Genomic DNA, 17,829 nt, shown 5'->3' on the forward strand with positions numbered 1-17,829 from the left:
TGAGCCTGGTGGACACGGGACGGATCCGCCTGGTCCTGCCGCTCCTCTTCTTGATTGCTAGTGTGTCCTGCAGCATCAGAGAGACGCATTTCCGACCGTGAGGTTCAACACTGAACAGAAGGTGGATGATTATGCACGGCCATGTTTACTCTGCAGTTATTACAATATGCCATTACGTAGTACAAGCCTTTTAATATGTTACCTTTGTCAAGGTCATAAAGCCTATTTAAATTTTAATTAGGACTCTGTGTCAACAACAATGAGTGTCACCATGCGGTCGTGAACGGGCAGTCCCACCCTGCGGTACCCCCCAGGCACACACACACTCACTATGCTGGGTCCCAGGTCCTCGTCGGTGATGTCTAAGGAGTCGCGGTGTTTATGGGGGCACCGGCCCGCTCCTGGCTCCCCATCCTCATCGCAGTGCCTCACCTGAGCCACTTGGTGGCTCTGCAAGTGACAGAGAGGAATCAGCAAAGGCCGCTAACAAACGCGCAAGCGGACAGACGCACAGCACTGAGCAAACGGCACTCAGAGGGAACGTCGAGTGCTTCCATACCACTGTTAGCGTTTCAGTCTTTTGTGCGACTGTCTTCTTTAGTAATTACTTTAATTTATCTGTAATTGCTATTTAAATAATTAATCCTGCTTTGGCGATAGCGTAACCAGCTGTGATGAAGGCATTTTTAAAATATCAAAGTGGACAAAACGCACACAGACAGGACAGGCAGATCCAAGGCAGAACAGTACGGGCAGCCGCTGTTCCTCTTTGCTGTCTGTGTGTCAGTGAGCCTGAAATAAATACGGTCACATCTGGGACAGACACCGGAAGAGAGGCGTGCTTGGGATAGCGGCCATACCAGGGTCTTGTGTGTGGCGTACAGATCTTGAAGAATCTGATCTACTATGGAGTTTGTTAGGTAGGAGACCACAGACAGCTTCACCTCCCTGAAAGACAGAGATGAAGAGATAGAGAGAGAGGGAGAGAGCTCTGGCACACCCATCCTCTTCTAATTCTACCTCATCCATCGTTCACTTTCCTGTCCATCATTAGGCTCTTATTCTTTTCCTCCCTGCCATCAATCTCTCATTCTTTCCCACCCTCTTTTGCTCCCTCCCATCCACTCTGTGCTGTCCACCTGCCCCTACTCCCTCGCTCTCTCACTCCATCGCTCGGTGGATGTCCAGCGCCGCTCTCTCCATCAGGGCGCTGCGGATGGCGGAGCGGGGAACTGACACGCGCTCGGCGACGGAGGACAGGGGCGGGGTCAGGCGCTCGGCAGCCCCGGAGGACAGCGGACACAACTCACGGCACAGGGACACCATGGAGTCCACGATCACCTGAGTGGAGACAGCTGGCCGTCAATTGACCGACTGGCCAATCAGACACGAACGGTGAAACGAACGACCAGCCAGTCAACCAATCAGAAAACAAATCAGCCAGACCTGAGAAGAAATTCTCATTTTTCATGATAATTTTTCAAGTTCTAAAATATTAAACACAAATATTGTAAAATTAGCAAAATACTGAATCAAAACAATGAAAATTAATGTTCAGAGCATCTAAAAGAATATAAACTTTTTTAACTTAAATGTAACGTGACACTTAAGTATACAGATATGCAAGCTGACATTTCCAAGTGCAGCTCTTTAATCACTATGCCCCCTACTGCCCTGCCCTAGGTATAGGTGAGGGCACACACACAGATAGTGGGGAAACAGCCAGAGTGACAGAGAAAGCCAGAAGGAAGCAAGAAGACAGACAGACAGACAGACAGACAGACAGACAGACAGAGACAGACAGACAGACAGACCTGCAGCTCTTTGTCGGCTGCCCTGGCCAGCTCCCCAGCCAGCGAGTCCAGTTTCTGACGGACCGGCCCGTCTACTGATAGGACGTGGGCCAGCTCACAGAGAGAGGGATAGAGCTGGGGGGGGCAAGAGCCATCATTATAAATTAAGACAAATCCCACAGTAACACAAACACACATGTGTGTACACACACACATAGGTTTGTAATTATATCTTTGTGGGGACACTCCATTCATTTCTATGGGGAAAATCCCAACGTGACAACATTAACCCCTACCCAGCCCTAACCTTAACCATAAGTAACCAAACCAGATAGTAACAGGTATAGGGATATATATTCAATACCCCCCCCCCCCCACACACACACACACACACACACACTCACCGCACGGGAGTTACGGGCCTCCTTCAGCACCTGCTTGGCGGACTGAAGGTCCTCCCCCCGGCCCGCCCCCCTCAATACGCACAGCTGCTGCTGCACACGCACACACAGGCGCTCCATCACCTATAGAGGGTGGAGGGAAGCGGGGGGGGGGGGGGTGTGGAGGAGCCAGAGTGAGACAGAGAAAAGCTAGCCCCTCCTTCCCGGCAAATGCCGTGCAGGTAACAGGACGCCCACAAGGGGGCGGTGAACCAGCAAAGATCACGGTGACATCACTGTGCCACCCATGTTTACTATTTCTGTCTAATGACTCTTCGCGCAGAAGGACAGGGCAGCGGCTCCGGTTCTTTATGCATTGGCAGATGTATCCGGGCCCACCTGCTCGGCCGTGCTGGTGACCAGGCCCTGGTGGAGTCGCAGTGCCTGGCGCTGTGAGAAGCGCTGCGTCTGGTTGTTCCTCAACAGCGCCCTCTGGATCTGCACCCCCCACACCACGGAGGGGGGAAAAAGGGAAGGAGATGGGAGAGTAAGAAAAGGAGGTGGGGGCAAAGGTTCTTATTACAATGATGTATGAGGCGGTAAGGTGCAGATGCATCAGCGGCCAGCAGGGGGCCGTCATGGTGCGGCCTGCAGCCGACATCCTAGCATCCCCCCCCAGCAACCTTGGCCAGGGCCTGCTCTGTCTTGTCAGGGCTGCTGCGGTACGCCTGGGTGACATCACTGAGGGGGAGGGGCATGTACTGCAGGGTGAAGTTACTGTAGGAGGAATTGGGGGGAGAGAGAGAGGGAAGCACATTGTAGAGATGTAAAGAAACCTCAGTCTGGCTTGCATGCGAATGCGAGTCCTGTGATACCCTCCCGTATCCCAGCATCACGATCTCAGCACGTGGCGTGAAACACGGAGCACCTATATCCCGTGCACATGCATTCACGTGTCACTATGAGCAGCCGGTATCGGTGTGGCCCGGGGAAGGAGTGGCTCTCACTGTTCCAGGGCTCGAGCGACGTCCAGGAATCCCGTGGCCGTGGTGTTGTTACGGTCCCATGTCACGCTCCTAAAGACGGAACCATACCGTTCACTTCCTCCAGAAAACAGTGTGAATAAGATATTGCACATTCCCCCGAGTATATTTCACTTCCACAACTTCTGATTTAAAAATATATGCATATATAAATATACTGCACATTACTGAAGAAACTCATTCTATCCATCCATCTTCTGTAACCGCTTGTCCTATTCAGAGTCACGGTGGGGTCTGGAACCTCTCACAGAAGTTGCAGGCGCAAGGCAAGGAATGACCCAGGATGGGATGCGAACCCATTGCAGGGCAGAGTCACACACCATGCACTCACCCAAGCACACCGATGGACAATTTGGTGATGTCAATCAGCCTCAGCATGTTTTCAGAATGTGGGGGAAACCAGAGTACCCGGAGGAAACCCCACAACCACACAAGGAGAACATGCAAACTCCATACACGGAACCCGGGCAGAGACTCAAACACCAGTCCCTGACGTGTGAGGCAACAGTGCGAACCAGAATTCTATTATACCTCATGAACAACTACCTCAGTTTGTTGCACATGTGCAGAATGACAATAAAATTGGCTTTGACTTTCGATCTGTCCATCGCCCAGCCACTTGTTTGGAACAGAGTCTCTGGGCCTTAGGAATACTCCATGTGGATTAACTCCCCCCTAACCTGAGTGTGGTGTTGATTTGCAGGGCCTTCCCCAGCATCTTGGCTCCCATGTCTTCCAGGCTGTTCCCACTCAGGTCCACCTTGCGGAGGCAGGTGTTGCTGCCCAGGGCGTTTACCAGCACGGTGCCCCTCGAGCGGAGGCGGGAATCCGCCAGCGAGAGTGACAGCAGCCCCTGCAGGCGGGAGGCCGTCATGATGGAAATGAAAAGAGAGAGAGAGAGAGGGAAGAAGGAAGGGATTTAGATTAGGAAGAAAAAACAGAGTTTGGATTGTAAAATGATGGGGAGAGAGAGAGAGATGCAGCAAGAGAGGTCACTTTAATTTATTCAAATTGCCTTTATTGTTAGCTCTCCGCTGTAGCAATCATAGTGAAATTTAAAATTCAAATGAATCTTTTCAGCTTAACAATGGCCGCTGTTGACACAGCAGAGGAGGACAGTCTTGCAGAATTCAGCATCCAACAGGTGTCTTCTGCCACGCCACATTAAAAGCAACCAAAGAATATGAAAAAAGACACCCTGTGTTTATTTAAATCATCCTCCATTTATAGTCCTCTATTTCTGCTCCAAGAGCTTATGATGGGATGCTGTGAACCAAAAAAGGGGGCGGGGCTGATGGGGGCGGGGCTGAGGGGGTGTGGGTCCGGTGGCATGTGGCACTCACACATTCTTCTTCCTGAATGAGCTGAACCAGGTTCTGCAGAACTTCATCCAGGACCCTGCAGGCAAAGCCAACGGAACCGTGTTTAGGTCACGCTCACTGTCACCATGACCATAGGGGACAATATTGATTAGGCTTTAGACAAACAGTGCGTGAGGTCTTTGAGAACACTGACCAATCCCAGTACAGAACGTCGGCTTCTCATAAAACAATGATACGCTTCGTGTGTATCACTCACATATTCAAAAGAGAAAACCAATCAGTCAATGAAATTTTCATTCCCTATAAGCAAGTTTTTTGTGGTAGGTAAAATTTCTCAGAATCAGAATCCTTGGCCAAGTATGTTCACACACATTCTGGAACTGATTCCGAATTAAAATTAAAAAGAGGAAATAACCCTATTTGTAAGGCTTTCTTTCATCCTCAGCAGTATAGCCCCTGATACAAATGGCCCGAGCCGTGGGATAAAAACAGACCCATCACCTCTAGGGAGAAAGGAGAGCCTACGAGCGTGTAAAGACAGAGCAGAGGACGAGAGCGAAGTGGCTGGATCCAGCCCTTGGTAGTCACATGACCGGCTGACTGGAGTTCACCTCTTACCTGCCTGGTCAAACACATCATTTTGATAGCAAGTTTCTGCACCTGATGCTCTAAAGACTAATGTGAGACACATGCAGGTATTTCTGTTTCTTCCTGCCACTGGTTATGATGCGACGAATGATTCATTCTGCCGTCCCCAACTCAAAGAAAGGGAGAAGCACAAGTCCGATTTTCCCAAAGGCACAGTCTTTGTGTGAGCCCAAAAGGGAACCACAATGTGCACACACACACACACACACACACACAGACAGTCCATGTATGTATTCTCCATTCATTTCTATGGGAAAAGCCCTAATCCCAACAATGACAACCTTAACCCCAACCCAGCCCTAAACTTAACCACAAGTAACCAATGAAAATACTAGACTATTGGCTATTATAGTTGTTTGAATATAGCCACAGATTTTTTTAGAAAGTTCAGGTTATCGTTCTGCGGACTGAAGAAATGTCCCCACAAGGTCAAAAGGTCACAGGTTTTTTTTTTTATCATATTGTGGGGAAATCTGGCCGCTACAATGTGATAATTACAAACACATACACACACACACACACACACAGGCACTACCTGTACCTGTTCTTGATGTTGAAGTTTTTCCCCAGCAGGAGGTGTTTGATCGAAGGATGCCGGGACAAGGCTGAGAGGATAGCAAGCAGGTCCGCGTCCAAGCCTGGTAAGACAGCACATCCTCACAGAAATATCCCACCCAGAGAGCAACATCACACAACCTTACTGTATCCATACTACATCCATATGACAGAGACACTCAACCGGTGCCAGATACAGGGGCGGGGCCACAGGAGCACTGGCCCCAGCTGAAAGCTGATTGGGCCCCTGGAGTGTCCCTCACCAATTCAAATCATATCATTGGCTAATGGTAAGCTTGGCTCTTCTGTATGAATTAAACGCCCCTCTTATGTATTTTTATGGTACCGACTACACTGCAACATCCATGCAAACTCATGTATAAATTACACATGACAGCATGCCAAGCTATGAATGTGGCTTCAGAACCCAGTGTGGGTGGGGTTATGTTTTCACCTGTCAATCAAAAGCTTAATGCTCTTCACATTGGCTCCCACCAGGTTAAATCAGACAGTGATTGGCAGTCCAGTGATTCTCCCACCCATTGCATCTCTCATCATGGGCACACACACACAACCCACCATTGTCAGAGATGTCCAGGGTGGCGATGGAGGAGACCCCCGGCAGCAGCTCTTGAATTACTGCTGCTCCGGCCGATCTGAGCTGGAAGAGAGAAGGGTGTGGGAGCGGGGGGAGGCGGGAGGGGGAATTCTGAGCTCATCGAGCATGTGGGTGTGAGCGGCCGTCTGGCTGCATGCGATCGCGTCTGCGGACCAAAACGCGGGTCAACGGGGGCGTTCACCAGAAAAGTACGAAGGAGAAGATGGAAGGCAGGCGGGTGGAAGGTGAGAAAGTGCAGAAGCGGGATGGAGAATGGATGGCAGCCTTTAATCTGAGCTCTATGAAAGAAAATGATGAATTCGAGCAGTTAGGAGGAGGCTGAGCTTCTAACGGGAACAGCTGCGCCTCCCACATGCCCCCACGGGCCGGTGACCTCACGGTACCTCGCAGCCGCTGATGTCCAGGTGCAGGTCGTTAATGTGGGGGTTGGAGCACAATCCGAGGAGCAGAGCCCTAAGTGGGGGGGGGGGGGCAGGCAGGGAGGGGGCGGGCAAAATGAGGTCACATTTCATTATGCTTATAGATTTAAGAAAGTAATTTCCATGCATACATTTTGATGAAAGGTGATTATATAACACGCAAAAATAAACTATTATTCTCTTGTCTGTATATATCCTTACATAATATCAGCCTCACATGTAATTTCTCCTTAAGCCGATATATCTCTGTGTTATAATAAAGCCAACATGTACGAGTCTTTGCCTGAATCATCCCGCATGTGACCCACAGACCACAGAAAGCCTCTGAACAAGGGGGGAGGGGCTTAGCGTCACACCCATTTCCTAACCTTCCTCCTTTCCTATATTATCAATGCCCACTCACATCTTATACTTTTTTTTTGCCTTGCTAAGCATCCTGAGATTTGGCTAATGCTGCTGATGTCGTAACATTAAATATAGAGTCTAAAACTAATAAATAAACACAGATATATCTTGGACTTTTATTAATAAAATTTTAGAGTTTGCATGAAATTATTTGTAGATTATTTTTTTTTCCATTATTCTTCATCACTGCATTCTTAATGAATGAAGCGGTACTAGCCCACAGGCCCTGGTGCCCCCACCCTGCTTTTGTTGTCCACCATGCGAACCAGTGGCGGCCATCTTGGCGAGTAGCGGCTGACTCACCTCAGGGCCTCAGGTGGGAGCTTCATGTTGGCCAGGCTGATATGTGTGAGGCTGAAGGCTGAGCTGAAGAACTGCCGGAACGTGGGAAGGGCCTCCTTCCCCTTCCTGACAGGAAGAGGGACGACTTTGCTCACGCCGTCGACAGGAAGTCGACACCATAGCACTATGACTACCATCATGGGCAGTTCAGCCTAATTGTTTTTCTTCAAAAAGAGCTTCATTTTAATCTGACAGTGAAAACAACAGTGATTGGCTGAGGAGGAAGAGGGCGGGGCATGGAATTCTCCTGAGATCCAGCAATTCATTATGGCCCTTTATAGACGTTTTTGCTCATATCTCACATACTATACATCCCACAAGTCCTGCTGTTACTTAAAGAAGACATATATGGCTTTAAGATGACATCACTGGTGTGGGGGTGTGACTTTGCCAATTTCCCCTTCCTGTCAAATCAACATTTTCATCCATATTTGAAAAGTTTATTTGCTCTGGGTTTCAAGAAGACACTTTGTGGTTCCGCCAGTATCCTCAGGACAAACTGCTTCATTGTTATTGTTAAATATAAGGCTAGTACTGACCTGTGAGAGAAGAAGTTTTTGGAGAGGTTCAGGTAGGAGAGATCAGCACAGCATCCTTGGAGCAGAGGCCCAAACAGCTGGATGGGAGGGAGGCAGAGAGGATGTGTGTGTGTGTGTGTGTGTGAGAGAGAGAGAGAGAGAGAGAGAGGGAAAGAGAGAAGTGAAGTGAAAGTGAGATTTCTTAATGGTTTCAAAAGGTTGCATAAATGTCAATGGCAATGTCAGTTGATGACGACATTTTTTAATTAATTCAATTCAATTCAATTTTATTTATATATCGCTTTTGTCACAAAGCACTTTACATTTAACCGGCCAGAACCCCACCAAGCAAGCCTGAGGCGACAGTGGCAAGGAAAAACTCCCTCTAGCAGAAAGAAACCTTGAGAGGAACCTGGACTCGGAAGGGGACCCCATCCTCCTCTGGGCGACTGGGGAGCATTATTGCAGTGTTTATTAAAATTTGTCAAGAAATTAGCTCTGTCATTTGGACACGATTAAAGGCTTTGGATATGAATATAAACTATCAGTCAGTTAGACAACCTTTATTAAACATTTAAGGAGAAAAATATTGCATTTAATTTTTTTAGGATTAGTTAGAGGGGAGCTGGTGTGTGTGATAGGTTCCACATTGCAACCCACATGAACGAAGAGCGTTCGCTAACTCACGAACCGAGTCCACAGCGCAGTCTGTAGCTGACAGATCCAAATGGACCAGGCAGTTGGGCTGGGACAGGAAGAGATACAGGTTCTGTAGAATAAAGACCAAAGCACTCAGAAATACTACATTTTATCTCCGGGGAAACCACAAGATAAAGCTGAAATATGCCACTTATTGAAATATGCCCCCCTTACAGGGCCTTTAACACTTTTCACAGTAAAACCAAACCCTGAACAATCTCACAGGCTACAAATGTCTAAGGAAGGAGAATGGTTGCATATTTAATCAACTGTCCAGACTGAAGGAATGAAGATGAGATTGAGGTAATGGAGACGACAAGAAGTTTGAAGATGAAGAGAATCGTTAATATTAATCAAGATTGGTGGGATGTTACGGGGGGGTTATATGTGCATGAAGATTAGACGCCAGGATAACGACCAGGATGAAGATGAGGTTAGGGAATGACGAGGAAGAGCTGGTTACTAAGGAGACAAGGAGAAAGGGATGCTGACAAGGCAGCGAGGGGAAGGTGAGGTACAGGGCTACGAGATGATGAAGATGAAGGATGACGAGGAGGGTGAGATGTTCCTGGGATGAAGGTGGAGGAGGGGGGGAGACAGAGATGATAGCATTACGAGACGATGAAGAGCATGAGTGCGCGGAGAGGAAGAACGGGGGTGAGGTCGCAGTTCCCACCGAGGCGTCTTCTCCGGACAGCACCCCAGGGTTCCTGCTGAGGTCCAGGTGCAGGAGCGAGTTGGAGTACTCATCGGTGGAGCAGAGAGCCTGGGAGAGGGACACGACGCCTGGGGCGGGGGCGAGAGACACAGAGATTGGGAGAGATTGTTAACAGCTGATAAAACCACTTACATTAGTGTTTTACCATGACTGCTTTCAGAGTGCACGGTCGCAAGCAAACTCACACAATGTCAATTAAAACAAAGAAATGAATCAACATCCTCAGGGAGCCACATGCTTTCGCTCCCTAAATTGCTTAGTTTGTCAGTTTGCTAGCGAGGTTTTCATTACTCTGGCAGTGTTCTTTCTTCCATGCTGCCCTCTGTGTTTATTTATCAGTTTATTGGATTTTTCTTTGTGACTTTTTATGACCTGCGACAATCTTTTACTATGAGGCAGCTGAATCAAGCCAGTGTAGGCTGACTCTCTCACCCTTAGAGGAGAGCGAGGTCTTGGACAGGTTTAGCAAACGGAGGCCTTTGCTGAGGCGGCAGACCTGCTGAATGAGGTTGGAGACTCCTGTGGACACATGGAGTACAGTGCTGACACTGTGACATGTGATAGAAACCTAAATATACATAATACACACATACTGTACCCAATAAGCTAGGCACTACAAATATGATACATACTAGGCAGATCTTACTACTATTACTGCTATTAGCATTGCCACTATACTGTACTGTACTATACTATACTATACTATACTGTACTATTAATGATGTTACATTAAGCTTAATGATACATACAGGCAAGTCTCAGCTTACAGGTATTAGTATATCTTTGTCTTATTTGTTTTTTGCTCTGTCCTGAATGGAATAAATCTGACAGAAAAATCTGACTTGCCTAAGGGTTTGCAGAATAGATTACTTACATTACTGAATAATTGCCTGTACCATACTATGTTGTACTATACTGTACTACGATATTCAACTATGCTCCACCAAACTATACTATCAAAAAAAACAAGTTAAAAAATTTGCATAATGATACTAGAATACGGTACATAGTCTGTATCCGAGATCGGTGACAGGACAATGTCACTCTGATGAGAGAGACAGGCAGATAAAGAGAACAGGGCAGCTGCAAGTGTAGGGTTGGCACGACAGACCAACAAGGAGGTCAGACAGACATGAGAGAACGCCAAGACCCCAGTCACAGGGAACACGACAGAACACGACGGCACAGGCCACAGCGGGGCTGATGGGAAAAGCCAGTGCACACAGTACCCTGGTTGTCCAGTGTGTTAAACGCCAGGTTGAGTGAGTGGATGCTGGAGGAGGGGTTCTCCGAGAGCGCTAGAGACAGCTTCTGGGGAAAGTCCCTGCAAAGAGGCACGCACACAGGCCGCATCTCAGCCATCGCACACTGACAGACGGCAGTAGGACATCAGCAGGCAGATGCAAACCAGGCAATACAAGAAGGTAGCAAGCACATGATATTATCGCAGAATATTCAGCTAAACTGAACTTGTAAGACTTTCCACATGACCTGACTCCTCATTAGGAGTTATTTTATATTTAAATAAATTGTCCTTGTGAAAAAGACAGACCCATTCAGAAATAATTCATTAACACCTCCTGCCCAGAGGTAAGACAGACAGTAAGATTAACAGGTTCAAGTCTCCAACAGATAAATTCATTCTCTGGTGCAAATAGATGTTCAGATTGAGTGAGAGGGTCACCGGTGAGGGGACAGAGAGAAGGAAACAGGAGGTGGAGAGATGGTGAGTCCAAAGAAAGAAAGAGAGAGAGAGAGAGCAGAGCACAGGGTTTGAAGCAATCACTGATAACAAAGAGATAAAACCAGTGGAGGAGTGAGGATCTGAGAGCAGACTCACGATTTGAGGCCCACATTCTCCAGCGTGAGCTCCTCCAGGCTGCTGGATTTGCTGAGGGTATGGAGGACCTGTTCCACAACCTCGGAGCCCTGCGGGTGGAGAAGAGGGCAGGTTGTCATGGCAACACAGACCAGCACCAGGAAACACAAATTCATGGGCCATGAGGTAATGGGATAGTTACGATGCGGATGTCCTTGCAGTAGAGTTTGGTGAACCACGTGTTGTATGCCATGGAGGCCACAATCACTGCAAGGTCCCTGGGGAGAAAAGCACCACACAGGTTCGTTTATGTTCAGGTGCACAGGTGCCTTTATATAAAGGCACACAGATGAACTTATATACAGGTGCACTTGTGCATTTAATTACAGGTACATTTATATACAGGTGCACAGGTGCATTTAATTACAGGTACATTTCTATACAGGTGCACAGGTGCATTTAATTACAGGTACATTTATATACAGGTGCACAGGTGCATTTAATTACAGGTACATTTATATACAGGTGCACAGGTGCATTTATATACAGGTGCATGCGTGCGTTTATATACAGGTGCACAGGTGCATTTCTATACAGGTGCATTCGTGTATTTATATACAGGTACATTTATATACAGGTGCACTTCTGCATTTAATTACAGGTACATTTATATATAGGTGCATTTATATACAGGTGCACAGGTGCAATTATATACAGGTGCACTTGTGCATTTAATTACAGGTACATTTATATAGAGGTGCATTTATATACAGGTACACAGGTGTATTTAATTACAAGTATATTTATATACAGGTGCACATGTGCATTTATATACAGGTGCACTTGTGCATTTAATTACAGGTACATTTATATAGAGGTGCATTTATATACAGGTGCACAGGTGCATTTAATTACAAGTACATTTATATACAGGTGCACATGTGCATGTATATACAGGTGCATTTGAGCATTTAATTACAGGTAAATTTATATACAGGTGCATTTATATACAGGTGCACATGTGCAGTTATACACAGGTGCACTTGTGCATTTAATTACAGGTAAATTTATATACAGGTGCATTTATATACTGGTGCACAGGTGCATTTATATACAGGTACACTTGAGCATTTAATTACAGGTACATTTATAATCAGGTGCATTTATATACAGGTGCACAGGTGCATTTATATACAGGTGCACTTGAGCATTTAATTACAGGTACATTTATAATCAGGTGCATTTATATACAGGTGCACAGGTGCATTTATATGCAGGTGCACATGTACCTGATCCACTTTGCTAGTGACTCACCTGGTCTCTAGATGACTGAAGTCCAGCAGATTGAACTCTCTGTTATCTTGTGAGTGGTAGATGGTATCTACATCCTGGGAGACATTAAGGTGACTTCTGAGCAATCTACATTTGCATTTATACAGTACTGTGAAAAAGTTTAAGGCAGTCCAAAGAAATGTTTAAAGCTGTTTATCTGGGTAGCAAGTGTACTTTGGCTTAGAACAAAAAACACAATTTAACATTAGAACATGTGCAAATTAAGAGCAACACAATAAAAACTAGTAATAATTTCTTCTGTTTTCTAAAAAGTCACTGATATCTAGTTGGATGGGTAGATGAACACCACTTCAGTTCCCAAACTTCTCCTCAGGGGCACCTCAGCCATTCCATGATTTTGTTAAATTTCACTGACAGCTCAAATAAATAATTAAATATATTGATTTAAAAAGTCAGTGACAGATCGACTAGCTGAGTGTTGGTAAGCAAGAACTGACCACTTAACACCAGACTGACTGACGACATTGCAGAGTGCTTAACGCCGTGCTGAGTGACACCAAACCTGAGAAATGACTAAAGTAACAGTGATACTATTTAAAAAAATGACGAGTCAGTTAACGCACAGCCATCGTCACACACACACACACACACACACTGTTCTCCTCACCCACTGGACCTCCTCCTTGCAGATGATTCCATTGTAGTCACACAAAGCCGCATATGTCTCCGAAAACCCCCCTGGGTGGGGAAAAAAATGTACAAAACACAGCCCACTTTGGTAATAATACCCTTTAAACAAAGAGTTTAACTCATCTAATCTGTCTGGTTATGAAGCAAGGGAGTACTGTACCAAGACACGGAATATAGCTAACTGTCACACGCACATGTTTCTGTGTGTGTGTGTGTGTGTCAGTGTGTGTCAGTGTGTGTCAGTGTGTGTGTGTGTGTGTGTGTCAGTGTGTGTGAGTGTGTGTCAGTGTGTGTGAGTGTGTGTCAGTGTGTGTCAACGTCTCACCACAGGCTCGCTGCGTCTCCACAGATGTTTCTGAGCTGGGGGAGAATTTCTGGCTCCCGCTGGACAGGTCATCTTCTGACCGACAGACTGAGGGGCTACAGAGGACAGAAACGGTGTAAGAGAGTGGAAGAGAAGGCAGGAGCTACAAAACATTAATGAAAAGAATTTACGAACACTTCTGGAAAATCACGCACTTACTCACTGATGCACTTTTGAATTGATCTCAAGTGAAATTAACAAAAATGAACTGGGATTAAATGAATTAAATCAAATTGCAAGAATGAGAGGGGATCTGATTTGATCTACATGTCAGTAACTCTTCTAGAAGGAAAGCGACAATTTATTTAATTTAGGCCCTACAAAAAGAAGTTAATTAAGAAACTGCGGTTCCAAGACACTCATAATGAAAATGTCACAGCATGTCTGTCAGATGCACAGGCTGAAAATGGTCCTTGTGTTCACATTTCCACCTCATCTCTCCTAAGCAATGATTCAGGTCGAGGTAACAATTTAGACAGATGTTTTATCTTAAATATAAATTTAAATTATATGAGATAATGGAGGTGGGGGGGTGGCATGGTGGTGCAGTGGTTAGCACTGTTGCCTCACACCTCTGGGACCCGGGTTCGAGTCTCCGCCTGGGTTACATGTGTGTGGAGTTTGCATGTTCTCCCCATGTCGTCGTGGGGTTTCCTCCGGGTACTCCGGTTTCCCCCCACAGTCCAAAAAACATGCTGAGGCTAATTGGACTTGCTAAATTGCCCATAGGTGTGAATGGTGTGTGAGTGTGCCCTGCGATGGGCTGGCCCCCCATCCTGGGTTGTTCCCTGCCTCGTGCCCATTACTTCCGGGATAGGCTGCGGACCCACCGTGACCCAGTAGGACAAGCGGTTTGGAAAATGGATGGATGGTTAATGGAGGTGATGAAGTCTGTTGTTTTTGTTTGTTTTTTTACAAAATCCTTTAAATTTATATGCAAGTTGGAACAGAGTGATTCTATCTCATATTTATGTGATCTGACTGCATTTTGTGCAATTTCACGCCGCATCGGAAAGGCAGAGGCGAGACACTTGCGCAAAAATAGAATTGTTGAAGATGCGGGAGAGAGCGAAGCTGATGTAGTTCATGACGTGGTCCAGGTGATCACGTGTCTGAAGGTGCAGGGAGTAGGAGGCTCTGTCCGTGTCTATGACGATCTGAGCGGGACAGACATGCCACACCGTCACACGAGCCCCAGAGCCATGCTTTCTGCTACAGTATATCTTCTACTAAAATAGATTAGACTGAGTTGGAGGTTCAAATACCGCACTTCATCAACTTGTTGATAACGCTTCCTGTCATCTCACGCACACTTGTGTTGGACTCAGTTTCCCAGAATGCACTGTGTACTACAATTACTGTAGGTCACAAAGCTCACAACACATACTGTAAGGCTTTCAGACTTATCATACTGTATGTCCATTATGTTAAAATACCCCAGCAATATGAGAAAAAAAAGTCTTCAAGCGTTAAAGCAGTTGGGCAAAAGCTGCCCTATCATAACGATGCCTTAATTGTATAAGACAGGGTATGATAGGACATATTGACAGGGGGGTTGTGGCTGGGGGGGGTATAAAATAATATTTGTTGAAAATGGGCCACAGCTTTTTGGTTTTCAGTATGGGTTGGTCCCATAATGTGCAGCACAATAATAATAATAATAATAATAATAATGTTTCCGAGCTGTGATCAATTTTATGTGGAATTTGCTGATACATCAATATATAAAGTAAATTAACATTCATTAATTAGCTGTTTAGCTACACTTCACTTTATTTATCTACCACGACCAGAGAGGCATGTCACGTGACCAGATTTCATGTGCCTTTGCTCTGAACAGTGTGCCAGGTCACCGGGAATTCTCCAGGTGCTGCTGATGGCCAGTCTGGGCCTCACCTGTTGCTCAGGGTAGGCGTTCATGGCTCGGATCTCCAAAAAGTTGAAGGTCAGCTCCACCTGGAGCCGGAGGGAGATGGCGGCGTTAGAGGGGAATGTCGTCTTCCTCTCCCGCCATCAAGGCAGGTCTGAAAAGATGCTGCCGGGTGTCTCACCTTGGTTGGGACCTTGGTGGCCAGAAGGTAGAATCTCCATGTCGTAAGAACCTGAGATGGCAAGAGAGAGAGGAAAACAAGACAAGCCCCAAAAGATTCAATGAATCTAGCTGTCTGACAAATGGGAGAAGAATTGAAAATACACCCAGTGAGGTCAGCCGGGGTCACTGCATTACGGCACCACAACTCATCATAATCAGGTCAATTCTTACAATCTTTCTTTCGCTCTTTTATTCATTCTTATTATTTCTATAACAATGATTATTATTGATGTAAATAGAAGGAAAACGTGAAAGGAAAGCAAACCAAAGCGTGTGACAGGAGGAAAAGCAGAAATATGCATTCACACATCCAAACGGAAGAACCATATCGGAGAAGCATCTGGAAAGGCACAGTGTTCAGCTCCCCTACCGTCGCCTGGTAACCGGCGTGCATTTCTGCGCAGAGATTCTACGGTACGTGAACTTTCAGCACAACATCTGGGCTGCACGAGGCAGACGCGCTCGTTAACACGGGGGGAAATGACTTTTCTGCATTACAAAGTAGGTCGCTGACTAACTGAGCAGCTTTGTAGGATTGCGTAAGTATCGCTGACCGGCGGCACTGGGCGCAAACGCGTGGCCGTGTGTGTGTGCGTGTCCGTTAAGAGGGGGAGGTTGGACGAGCCTCTACAGCAGATGGACAAGACATGGTCCTGAGAAATCTCACAGCAGCCAGCCGATTGATGGGAAAAGATCTTCAAGCTACATATGGCAAGATCATATTCTTCAACAAGACTCCAAAACTACATCCAGCACCTTCCATAACTACTGGGTCATGGTCGGCCTGCAGTCCATCCCTGGATGGACAGAGCAAACAGCTGAGGACACCCTGGATGAGACCGATACTAACACAAGGACTTATTTACCTAACCGCATGCATTTGGGCTGGGTGCCAGAATACCTGTAGGAAATCTTAAAAACTCTACACACAGGCCTGGAGCAAGAGTCCTGGAGGTGTGGGAGCCCATTTCACAGCTACTGCGGAAATACAAAGTATTCCAGCTGAATAAAGCTGTGTGTTACTTACTGTAAAGTACAAACACTCAGAAATCAACAGGATGCTTGAGTATGAGCATTGCAGCTCTGGGATAAACACACGCTAGAATAACAATAAGTGCAATATGTACATCGTGTACCATAGTTTTAACAGCAGCTTATATAATGAATTTACTTATTTGTGTGTATCCTTTAAGAAAAACACAGGGGGGATGAACGAAGCTCCGCATAAACTGAGTCAAATTTTCAATTCTAGTTTTTAATCTCGGTCTTTTCCCTGCGCTTCTCCATGTAATTCTCTGCCTGCAATTTCTATACTTCTCCCCTATCATTCTGCATCACCCTGTTTCACCGTTAAAACGTACAGTAAAGCACTAACATCCATGCATTTTCCAAACCGCTTATCCTACTGGGTCACGGGGGGTCCGGAGCCTATCCCGGAAGCAATGTGCACGAGGCAGAGAACAACCCAGGATTAGGGGCCAGCCCATCGCAGGGCACACTCACACACCATTCACTCACACATGCACACCTACGGGAAATTTAGCAAGTCCAATCAGCCTCAGCATGTCTTTGGACTGTGGAGGGAAACCGGCGTACCCGGAGGAAACCCAACGACGACATGGGGAGAACATGCAAATGTGACCCTGGCGGAGACTTGAACCGGGGTCCCAGAGGTGTGAGGCAACAGTGCTAACCACTGCACCACCATGCCACCCCAAGCATTAACATAAATGCATACATTTCATCGTTCTTTCTCTCTGTAACATTTCAAAGCCTTGTAGAAGAAGAAAAAAAGCATTTCAAGACTCCAGTGAGTGGGTGGGGATATACTGTATTAATCATTTTAATTATAGGTTTACATACTTTTTGACATTGCATACATGAATAAATGTGCAACTATTTCAGAGGAGGTGCATATTAGTAAGATAAACTCTAAAGAATGGCCACCCTGCTTCCTCAATGGCACCTTGCTTTAGACAAAGTTGTCTGCTACATAAATAAATTGTAAAGCCAGTTTCAATTGCACAGCTAAAATGCACATATTTTCCTGTTCCTGGGGATACTTTCATGCTCGGGCTTATTCAGCTGGATGCGCAGGGGACTCAGTAAA

The 17,829-nt window shown here is 46.3% G+C and overlaps 1 protein-coding gene across 8 annotated transcripts in view; it reads right to left on the bottom strand.

Moving 5' to 3' along the window:
* LOC125739700 (uncharacterized) overlaps nucleotides 1-17,829 on the bottom strand; it is a 38,968-nt gene that overhangs the window by 14,478 nt on the left and 6,661 nt on the right. For all 8 annotated transcript variants that reach the window (XM_049010091.1, XM_049010093.1, XM_049010090.1 and 5 more), the window contains exons 3-30: nucleotides 15,679-15,729; nucleotides 15,524-15,583; nucleotides 14,663-14,784; nucleotides 13,589-13,683; nucleotides 13,241-13,311; nucleotides 12,595-12,668; nucleotides 11,483-11,558; nucleotides 11,302-11,390; nucleotides 10,691-10,785; nucleotides 9,894-9,980; nucleotides 9,420-9,529; nucleotides 8,736-8,813; nucleotides 8,066-8,142; nucleotides 7,488-7,592; nucleotides 6,744-6,813; nucleotides 6,321-6,402; nucleotides 5,728-5,824; nucleotides 4,560-4,614; nucleotides 3,897-4,069; nucleotides 3,181-3,249; nucleotides 2,857-2,950; nucleotides 2,573-2,671; nucleotides 2,198-2,317; nucleotides 1,815-1,928; nucleotides 1,166-1,341; nucleotides 861-948; nucleotides 331-450; nucleotides 1-67 (exon numbers count right to left, since the gene is read on the bottom strand). In XM_049010091.1, the coding sequence (XP_048866048.1) occupies nucleotides 1-67; nucleotides 331-450; nucleotides 861-948; nucleotides 1,166-1,341; nucleotides 1,815-1,928; nucleotides 2,198-2,317; nucleotides 2,573-2,671; nucleotides 2,857-2,950; nucleotides 3,181-3,249; nucleotides 3,897-4,069; nucleotides 4,560-4,614; nucleotides 5,728-5,824; nucleotides 6,321-6,402; nucleotides 6,744-6,813; nucleotides 7,488-7,592; nucleotides 8,066-8,142; nucleotides 8,736-8,813; nucleotides 9,420-9,529; nucleotides 9,894-9,980; nucleotides 10,691-10,785; nucleotides 11,302-11,390; nucleotides 11,483-11,558; nucleotides 12,595-12,668; nucleotides 13,241-13,311; nucleotides 13,589-13,683; nucleotides 14,663-14,784; nucleotides 15,524-15,583; nucleotides 15,679-15,729 (2,614 nt within the window). The remainder of the gene's footprint in view (nucleotides 68-330; nucleotides 451-860; nucleotides 949-1,165; nucleotides 1,342-1,814; nucleotides 1,929-2,197; nucleotides 2,318-2,572; nucleotides 2,672-2,856; nucleotides 2,951-3,180; nucleotides 3,250-3,896; nucleotides 4,070-4,559; nucleotides 4,615-5,727; nucleotides 5,825-6,320; nucleotides 6,403-6,743; nucleotides 6,814-7,487; nucleotides 7,593-8,065; nucleotides 8,143-8,735; nucleotides 8,814-9,419; nucleotides 9,530-9,893; nucleotides 9,981-10,690; nucleotides 10,786-11,301; nucleotides 11,391-11,482; nucleotides 11,559-12,594; nucleotides 12,669-13,240; nucleotides 13,312-13,588; nucleotides 13,684-14,662; nucleotides 14,785-15,523; nucleotides 15,584-15,678; nucleotides 15,730-17,829) is intronic.

Source organism: Brienomyrus brachyistius, chromosome 4, assembly GCF_023856365.1.
Source record: "Brienomyrus brachyistius isolate T26 chromosome 4, BBRACH_0.4, whole genome shotgun sequence".
In the NCBI taxonomy this organism is placed as follows: Eukaryota; Metazoa; Chordata; class Actinopteri; order Osteoglossiformes; family Mormyridae; genus Brienomyrus; species Brienomyrus brachyistius.